General features: G+C 34.8%; 1 protein-coding gene across 6 annotated transcripts in view; it reads right to left on the bottom strand.

Annotated features, from left to right (window-relative positions):
- Window positions 1–1,104: 1,104 nt before the first annotated feature.
- TUSC3 (tumor suppressor candidate 3) overlaps window positions 1,105–10,081 on the bottom strand; it is a 223,779-nt gene continuing 214,802 nt past the window's right edge. For 2 of the 6 annotated variants that reach the window (XR_011534289.1, XR_011534290.1), the window contains 2 exons: window positions 8,720–9,646; window positions 1,105–2,276 (listed from right to left, as the gene is read on the bottom strand). Coding sequence is in view for 4 of the 6 variants with exons in the window: in XM_070598602.1 (XP_070454703.1) it covers window positions 8,764–8,782 (19 nt within the window). In the remaining 2 variants the exon portion in view is untranslated. The remainder of the gene's footprint in view (window positions 2,277–8,719; window positions 9,647–10,081) is intronic. The other 4 variants (XM_070598602.1, XM_070598599.1, XM_070598600.1 and 1 more) reach the window with 2 other exon arrangements.

The raw sequence follows: 10,081 nt of genomic DNA, 5'->3' as shown, positions 1-10,081 counted from the left end.
CTTTAATACAGTGAGTCTGGTTAAAAAGTGACACTGGAGGATATAACATACCACATACAAATTAATTTTCAATTTAAATTGGTTGGCCAAACTAAAGGTATCATACTATGTATGTGATTTTGCACATGCTATGTTCTGAAAGCAAACTATACTTGGGCCATTCTTTGTAGTTATGCCTGTAGCACTTTCCAGTTACAACTTACCTTGAAGCAGTTTATTTCTCTCTAGAATCACTTCCCTGATGCAACAATTGTCTATAAAGAAGCAACAGCTTTTTAAACTATGAAATTCTGGAAAAAAACATTTATAGTTGGCATATATTTACTGTTCAGAAGAAATTACATAATTTAGACTAGAAAACTTTTACTATCTGGGATGGCAGAATTCTCCTTACCTCAGTCACAGTGTCTGAGAACTATCTGACTTTGGTCATGATTAAACACTATTAAGCTTTACAGAGAGATTAGATGTGTGTTGTTAATATCATTTAATCAACTGCATACCTGCTAGAAGAATTTTGAGCTTTAAGGGGACAAAAAAAAGTAATTATAACTAACAAATAAATGTTAATTATAAAATGTAGCCTCAAACTCCAATTGTAGTGTCTGTACTGAATGGACTTTAGAAAATGTAAAAATACTCAATGGATTCAGATTGACAGGTCAAGTGCTACTTAGGGATAGGCATTAAATAAATGATTATGATCACATATTGCTTTTCCATAAATGCCATTCCAATACTAAATTTATCAATCTTTGAATAGGAAATAGGGGAATTGATGTGATTTTTAATAATAAATTTGGGAATATGTGATAAAGTTAACATAGGTCTGAATTATTACATAATTTTCACTGAATATCATGTTCTGAAAAGATAGCTTTCTTCCTGCTAATACACATACTGCCTTGGGATTTAACTTAATATGCCCTGATAGGGTTTTATATTTCCTGTTCTTTATTCTATTTCATAGATAAAGTAAGTAAATTTCATGTATGTAGACCTGGTTCCTGTTTGAGGCTATACAGTTGGAACTCCCAGCTAACAATGTTCTCCACGCTCTATTATTCAGATTTTAATGAAAATAGATAACAAAGCCTAAAAAAATGAAGAAAAACAAAAAGTTTATTGGACTAAATAACTGTGTTTCTAAATTCTTCTTTGAGTAGCACCACAGAAAATAAAGATTCAGGTTTGAGAGTTTGAAAGCCTAGTTACATGCTCTATTTTTTATTCTTTTTGGCTTTCTCCTTCTAGTACTTCTACAAGTCAGACAAAATTTACATTTCCTGTCTAATTTACAGAGTTGTTGTGAAGAACAAACACCATAACATATGCACAAGTGCTTTATAAACTATAATAGGACATACAGACATAGTAATGGTTAGACTCCTATATTTGGTTTTCAAGAAAGCTTCACATTGAGTTGCTCACTCATATTAGGATAACTAACCTTTATCTAGAGTCATGGAATGAGGTTTTGATGGCAAGTGTCCTCCATACAACACAAGGGGAAATGGTGAAGGTGGGTTACTTTTGTGGTTTTAAATCTGGATTCCTGGATGAAATTTCTAAAGTTGAAGAGGAATTAATTCCGAGTTCTGGTGTGTTGCTTCCATTGCCTGATGCTTTAAGGCAGGCTGATGTAGTCATGTTTGCTTTAGATTTACATTCTGGGAAGAAATCCCATTTTCCAGGTTAGGCATCCAAGATGTAGTAGGTACTATTCATCCAGCTCCCTATCGTATACACCTTTGTCTAGTTATGATTAATAAAAACAAAACACTATTTGTAACCATACATGTCCTTTATAACTGAAACGGTAGTACGTATAATTTTTCAGCACATGACATGTTTTCATGCATATACCTTATCTTTGTACAACCCTAAGAATTCTTTAACATACATTTTATAGTTTTCCTTTACTAACAATGTGGTTTTCTTTACTAATGAGTGAACAGTTCTAAAACATGAATTCATAGTTACATTGTCATTTTTATGTCAATTCTATAGCATACACTGAATATAATATGCTTGAAAAACACTTCGATGTTTCCTTTGTTCTTTCCAGTGCTAACATTAAATTTAACCATCCGTTTCTATAAGTTAAATTGACGAGGAAAACTCATATTTAAAAAAATGATACAAGAATAAGCTAGATTATCACAATCAACATGGAAATGAACTCAAGAATTCAAACTAGTATGTCAGGAACACTTTATCTTCATGGTAAACATTCACTTTATGCAAATCCCACTTGGCTTCATTTAATTAAAAAGCTGAAAAAGAAAGAAAATTATGTTCTGAAAATAAGGAAAACACAATATGCTTTTTATTTCATTCTAAATCAGTACATGTAAATATAACATAAAAAGCCATAATTATATTTACCTCATTCTAATTTTTATCAGGGCAACTTCTCTGAACTAGTTCCTGCAAAGGGGTCAGGCTTGTGGTGAGAATGGGTCGGGGGTGGGAGAAGATGCTTATAAGAACTTGAACTTGTGGTATTTAAGTTTGGGTAAAATATCCTATTTCTGTGAGCCACTCTCATTACTGGCTAGACCAACAGTTAAATCAGCATTTCAACTGGCAAAGTGGGGGAAATAAAGGGAATGGATTGAAACAAATATTTGAAGTGGGTCATTTCAATGTCATAAAGAAAATATTTTTCTCATCATTCAATCTATAATTCATTTACTTACATAAAATAAACCCTTGATATTTTTAAATGAAATATATAATTTCATTATATTGAACAGCCAAAAAGAATGCATACATGAACCATAAAGTGTCATCAGATTATGACAAAACATCACAAATAGATGATCGTACATAAAGAAGTAAAAGGTAACTATTTTTCTTAACTTCCCTAAGCAAAGCTTTAATTTATGAACAGAAATTTAAGTTTGTAAAACGATAACTCAATTTAAATAATACTAAGCTGCTTTTGTCTGATATTTGTACCTTTCTCCTAACATGTGGCATATTTTTTTAAGTCTTGACAACCTAAGAACTTTGTAGGACGATCAGACACAAACCAATTTTTAACTAAATCTTAAAAAAAAAATGAAATCAGTGGTTACTGTAGTCGAAAAGCCATGTAATTGGAAAACTGTTCAAACTAGTGCATTGAATATTTGGAGGGTTAAATTATAATATTCTAGGCATATATTGCTTGGTCTTTCTGAACCTCGGTTTCCTCATTAGTGAGAAGAATGCTTGTTTTGGATGATCTCCAAAGTTCTTTCCAGTGCTAACATTTTATGATCCTAGGTGTTAAAAGTAAATATATAGTTTAAAATATGTATTAAAAATTATACAAAGTACTTATGCATAATACATAAAATGTGTTATTTATTATATAAATTAAAATATAAAGTAATTATGCAATAAAAACAATTACTCTGTTTCTGAGGGATATTAAATTAAAAGATAGAAATCAGGTGCTGCCGTCTATCTAGACACAGCAAGACACTGCTTCTGTTTTTCAAAATAACAAATGATGGCTGAAGCACTGCAAGGGTAACCAGCTCCATGAAGAAGGAAGCCGGCAGTAAGTCCGGCACAGCATTCAGCTATAGTTGCTGTTCAAGCTGCATGATCCTTAACAACACTGATGGCAAAGCAGATCGATGTGTCCCTTGTAGAAGAACTCTTTGGCTTTCCTGTCTTCAATGACAAGCTTGCCTTTAAGACAAAACTAACTGAAGGATGAGGGTTAACGAAAAGAGAAAACTCGATCACGTAATATTTTAAACTGTCATTAAACTCAGGAAAATTCTAAGAAAGAAACTGAGGATTTGTAGTTTTTCTTCTTTTTTTTTTAAAGGACTGCTCTGAACATTTCAAGCCATGAGGCACTAAAGGATCATCTTTTATCACTGCTAAAAATATTACCACCATAAAGGCAAAAATCAGAACATGACCCTTTATGATCATTTTATACTTCCTGACTTTTTGTAGCTAGAAAGGTTAAAAAGGTTCCATAATTTTTAGATGTTGCTATATTCAGAGTAAAAGGATCTTTATATTTTTGTAATATTAAAATAGACTAAGAATCCTTAGTTACCACACTATTTGTGCCAGGGTTTTTTCCAAATTGAAATACTTCATTATCTTAAAAAAGCTGTTACAACAATCTTTTGTTTATATCTTATTATGAAATGACATATATTTCCTTTTGAACTAATCCATCTATTTATTGTCCTACAGTAAAGGATGAATCCAACAGAGTACTTCCTACTCTTTTATGTTTAAAATAATCTCTTCCATAAAATGTTATAAAAACTTCTTTACAAGTGTTTGTTTAAGACACCAGAAAGACTTGAAGCACACCAAGTGTCAATGTTTTGTTAGTTAAAATGTTTCTTAGAAAAGTATGGACTTTTATTCTCTAGGTAATCGTTCAACAGTTCATGATTTTTTATTTTCATTATATAAATATTAAATGTCCAAGGTGTGTTCCAGTGTGAATTTTTAATATTGATTTTATCACTCAAGAGATTACTCCCTCATTCCTAGCTATCAGAGTCTGACATATTTTTTTTCCTTTTCACATTTACCTGTCTAATAATTCTGATGTATAGTCTAAGAGTTCTCATACATCTATGCTTCTAGCAGTGCTTGGATTTTTATCTTTCCTAATAATGCTTATCATAAAAATGTATAAAAAGCTTTTATATCATACTTAAAAACTGCCGAGAATAGTAAAAACTGAATAAATTCCTCTTTTTTGGAATGTACTTTTCAGTGTTGTGGTCTGTTTCCTCAGAGAGAAGCTGCCCTGGGTGCCATCATCAATTTCTGTCTGGATTCCTCTCCACCCTCTGTCATGAGCTCGTTATAGTTCACGGTGGTCTGCACGTGCATAACGTTGACTACCGAGACTGGCTTATTCTGAAGTGAATACACACATGGTCAACTTTAACTCAGGTAGCGATATAAGATGGAGGCTCTTTGGCGAGCGCAGTGAATTGTACACAGGGAGATTAGATAGCAGGCCAGAACCAGCCAAATATGCCCCAGAAGCTACCCCTTCTCCTAGACTAAAGGGATGCAACTATTCCCTTCAGGTCTGTGTAACCTGATTATTGCTCACAGCATATCAGGGATGCAGAGGGGCTCTGTGCATACAAAGAAGGAAGGAGATGAAGATCTCTAAACACTTCTCTAAGTCTAGCTTTCTCCTAACTGCTCCTTCACTATAGTAAACACTCAGGACTTAGATAAAAATGCAGTCCTTGACTTGCTGAGGAACTTCTAAAAGTTCATTATTTTAAATTCAAAATAAGTTTTTCGAGAGAAACATTATTTAAAGTGGAAGGTATCTTCTCATTCAGGCCCAAAGACAGTCATTTTCAATCAGTATTCAACAAAGACTTACTGATTATCTATTGTGTAGAATAATATTGTGCATAGAAGGGTGTTGCAAGAAATGGAATGATTGAAAGTCATGGCCATTATGTTTCTTTCCTAGAGGAGAGAAAGACCTGGACACAATTAAGTATAACACAATGACATAGTTGATATGACGGCAAGTCAAAGTGGTACAGGAACTCAAAAACAAGCAAACAAAACAAAACTCTGGCTTTGAGAACAAGTGGAATGAAGGGATAGCAGCCTAGGCTCAAGGAGCTGACTGAAGAAAGGCACCAAAGTCAGAAAAAACATCAAGCGTTGTGTCCGGTATGGCTAACCCAGGAGTCAGCATACTTTCTGTAAAAGGCCAGAAAGCAAATATTTTAAACTTTGTGGGCCATAGGTCTCTGGTGAAACAACTCAACTAAGCCATTGGGAGTACAAAAGCAGCCATAGACAATACATAAACAAATAAATCTGGCTGTGCTCCAATAAAACTTTATTCATGGACACTAAAAATTTGAATTTTGTCTGATTTTCACGTGTCACAAAATAATCCATTTTTCTTTTTCTTTCTCTCCGTTTTTGTTTTTTTTTGCAATGATTTAAACCTGTTCAAACCATCCTTAGTTGCGTGGCACACACAAATGGGGAGCAGCCTAGTTTTGGCCCACCGGTAGCAGCTGCGGACCCCTGCACTAAGCCACAGGGTACACTGAAGGCTGTCCTATGAGGAGAAACAGAAGAGACAGACGGAACCAAACTGAAACGAACTTAAGGCGATTTATACAGTCGGATTATTAGCAGTTAGCAAAATCATATCGTAGAAGAAAAGTTAACGGCACTGAAATATGATCATGACATATGAAAGGAAAAAAAGCATCTTACAAAATATGTATGGTATAATTCTTTCCTAGGTTCAAAGTATATACAAGCCAAACTGTTGACATTGATAACCTGGGTGTTGGGATTATGAAAAATTTTATTTACTTCATTTTGCTTATCTGTATCGTCCAGAAGGAACATGTATTAACTTTTCCTTCCTCTTTCTTGTTAGCCATTAACGAATTTTGATGAAGAAGTAACACAGTCTGGGCATATCTTAAAATAATTCTGCATTCATCTAGACTAAGTGATGGCTTATGGACGATAATGACTATATGTAGGAGATAAGTTAGGAGGCTGGTGATAGTCTGAAAAAGATACTGCGTACATCAATTAAGACAGCAGCAGTGGGAATAGAAAGCTATGGAGACCCAAATGACTCCAAGGTTTCTACCTTGTATGGGTGTGAGAATAACAATGTGTTAGGGAAAATGGGGAGAAGGGGACAAACGGGTGGAAACAGAGATGAGGTTGGTTTTGGACATGGTAAGGGTGAGGTCGTAATGTGGTACTGAGGTCTGGTTCTATATCTCAGGAGAAAGGTCAGGATTTGACATGTACATTTGGACTGCAAAGTAATCTAAAAGGGAAAAGGAAGGTGTAAGAGTGTCATGTTATAAAATCTAGGTTATAACATTTCAAAGAAAAGCTGGTCAACTAAAGTGCCAGAAAGGTATTGTGGGTTGCAGAATGAGAAGAAACCTCTGGATTTGGTTACTGGGTGGTCACTGGAGACCCATATTATATGGAACCAGTGTGTTTGTTCCTTTTCTCTTCCTGTGAAATATCTGAACAGGCACCAAATAGTGGTTTGCGTTTCGTTTTTTGTTTTTACTTATCTTGAATTAATTACTCTATCTGTTCTCAGTGTTTTGAAAAAAGTCAGAAAGTACACAGTGCTCTTTAATGAATGAATTCTGTCCAGTTGGGAGCTGGTTAACTTCTCTACTGAGATCCTCAGCTGGACAGAATTTTCTTGTGTATTGTTCTTACTTCCTCTTCTCAAACTCGGGAAGGAGTCAGGGAGACGTAATGGTTACATAATGACACTGTTTTACGGAAATCATCTATGTGGTTAAGGAGCAGCTGCTCAGATTTCGTTCTGATATCCAAAAAAAGTGCAAAACGGAAAGCCTTGCTTCTTTACTCAGAGCACGGATAAGCCACTAGTTGAATTTCCACTCCTGTTCCATTGGCCTTGTAGTTAGTGGAACTCAATGATTCATGGTTCTTAAGAGTTTTTAACCTTTACTCTATATCCCTAAGTGTTCTAAGGGGATGCAAGGGAGAAGTACATTATGGCTGTTAACCAGACTCTTTAGCCAAAAGCCCTGAGGCTCTCTTCTTTGTAAAGGATTACTGAACCCAGAAAAGTCTTCAAGTCTGAAGTAAATGATCTAAAAAAAGGACTAAAGAAATTCAGGATTTTACTAGGAGTAGAGAAAGAAATTTTGGGAGTGGAAACCCTTCTAATCTATAGTTACACAAGGTAACAGCTGTGAAGTCCAACTACTGCTAAGGCTACTTCTCTACAACACCCTACACAGAGAGGGCCATTGAATAAGAGTTTTGATAACATGATTAACAAGTAGGCACAGTCAGAAAAATGGATCCTAGGTCTAGGAGGAAAAGGAACAAAAAGCTAGTATGTAGGGTAAGGTTGGGGATTAGGTAAAGAACAGAAAAGTCTTTTAGACTGCAGGGCCTTCCTACTCTTTCCCTGCTTCCAATGGGTTGCTAAATGGTGGAGTTTCTGCCAGAGGAAGAAAGTTGCATTTCCACTATGGAAATAACCCTCTAGACTACCTCAGATGTACATGTCTGCTCAGACTGTGTTTGGAGGTTTGAGGAGTGGAATGTGCAGTGCAAAATCCAAAAGCCTGGATCCTGAATTTTCTACAAAAATTACTTTGGATTTAGGTGGAGGTTTCTAATATGTATTTCTGAAATTATCAAATGTTGATTTAAAAAAACATTTTTTAGTATACATTTAGAAGACTTGTATTTTGTTTTATTTTCTTGGATATTAAGGTTTATGCTGTTTGTCAGTGGGAAAAGGGATTTGACTACATTTTTTCCTAGGAAGAATTAAATATATTTCTGTCATTTGTTTTCGTTCTACCTTCCTCTCTAAAGTAATAAAACAGAGAAGCAACCACATGCAATTATATTTTGTTTGGAGTGGAAGGCACATGCATTTATATGAATATTATGGTTTACAAATATATACTGTTTATCAAATAGTTAATTCCATGGGTCCAAGTCTATTTATAAGAAATTTTTATCAAAGGACTTGTTCCTGTAGCTGCTAAGTACAATACCCTAAGACTGGAATATGAGATTCCCACAATGGAAAGTTACCTTACTTTTGTAAAACAAGAGTTTGCTCTAACTTGTCTTACTTATGAGATAAATATCATGGTCATTATTTGAAAGATGAGGAAAACTGAGGCTCAGAGAAGATTAAAAGACTTGCCTGAGGTTACAGTTTTAAAGTGCCATGGTCCAAATCACATCTTCTCACTCAAAGTCCAGATCACTTTCCAATACACCACAATGAAATACAACAATATGGAAAAAATAGTCCTTAAGATTCAATTTCCATTTGCACAATATTATTACAAGATCTAGCACTGTATTCTTTACCTAGATAAGATTGGGGACAGACAATGGTGCGTCCACAGCACTGTAGCTCTTCTCTAAATCATCTCTAAGTCTTTGGTTTTTTACATCATTCTTCAAAGCTGGAACTCAGCATGAGAAAGGCAATCCCAGAGAGGTTCTTATCAATGAATGTATTGTGGGTTGATCACCACACCATTTCTATATTATTTTTCTATTGGTACAGCTCAAGATTGGATTGTGTTTTTTCTGCCGAGGAACGATCTACAGCTAAGCTGTAGAAATGAATGTGATAGTGCTATACACTACTTCCTGGGATTTTTTTTGCCTTGCTGTGCTTGTTCGCTACCACACTTTTCTCAAAATTCACATGAATATCTTTCATTTCTAGCTGTTATTCTGTACTTTCGCTTACTGAATGTCAATCCATTTTTCGTTGTTATTCATCATCTCTCAAAGTAACCAAGGACATCATGAATTATAAGTATCATTTTAAGACAATGGAAGATAGTTTTTATGTCCATTGTAAGCTTAATATATATTTTTATTCTTCTGTTTTTTGATGCCAGCCCACTCAGAATCAATTTGAGGTTGCAATAAGTATCTTTAGAGCTCAGGTCTCTGGAATAATTATCTTTCCACACACCACACATCCCTGTAGGTGTGTGGAACAACCCGACAACTCCATGGGGTGTCATTTGATGTGAATTCCATCTTCTGGAGTTGTGCAATGTGGCAAACCAGTACTCTTCTCTTCACTATGTTTCTATCTTAATGGTTCCTGTTGCATTTAGACAAGGAACAAACAAGAAACGTTCTTGAGTAAACAGTCAATTAACAAGTCTTTGAAGAGCACCTGCCATGTGCACAGCACCTTGGAGACATAAAAAAGGTATTTTCAAGGACCCTTCTCTAAAATACCTTAGAATGTGCTAGAATGGAAAGGACTTCAACACACAAAACAGTTATATATGAATACTTAATGAAAATGTAATGCAGTTAACATGCTACCGAATAATCAAGTGCTAAACGGCTAATACAGGTAAGAGGCAGGAGAAGGAAGGAATGTTTACTGAGAAGCCACTCCATGTCAGGCACTACAAATTGATTATATAATTTATCTCCACAATTATACCAACTTTACAGATGAAGAAACAGGCTTAACAAAGTTAAATATCTTGGCAAAAGATACAGAAATAATAGACAAATTTAACAA

This window comes from Equus przewalskii, chromosome 28 (genome assembly GCF_037783145.1).
Source record: "Equus przewalskii isolate Varuska chromosome 28, EquPr2, whole genome shotgun sequence".
NCBI lineage: Eukaryota > Metazoa > Chordata > Mammalia > Perissodactyla > Equidae > Equus > Equus przewalskii.
Note: the sequence above shows the minus strand (reverse complement) of the source record. Positions and strands in the feature narration are given on the sequence as shown.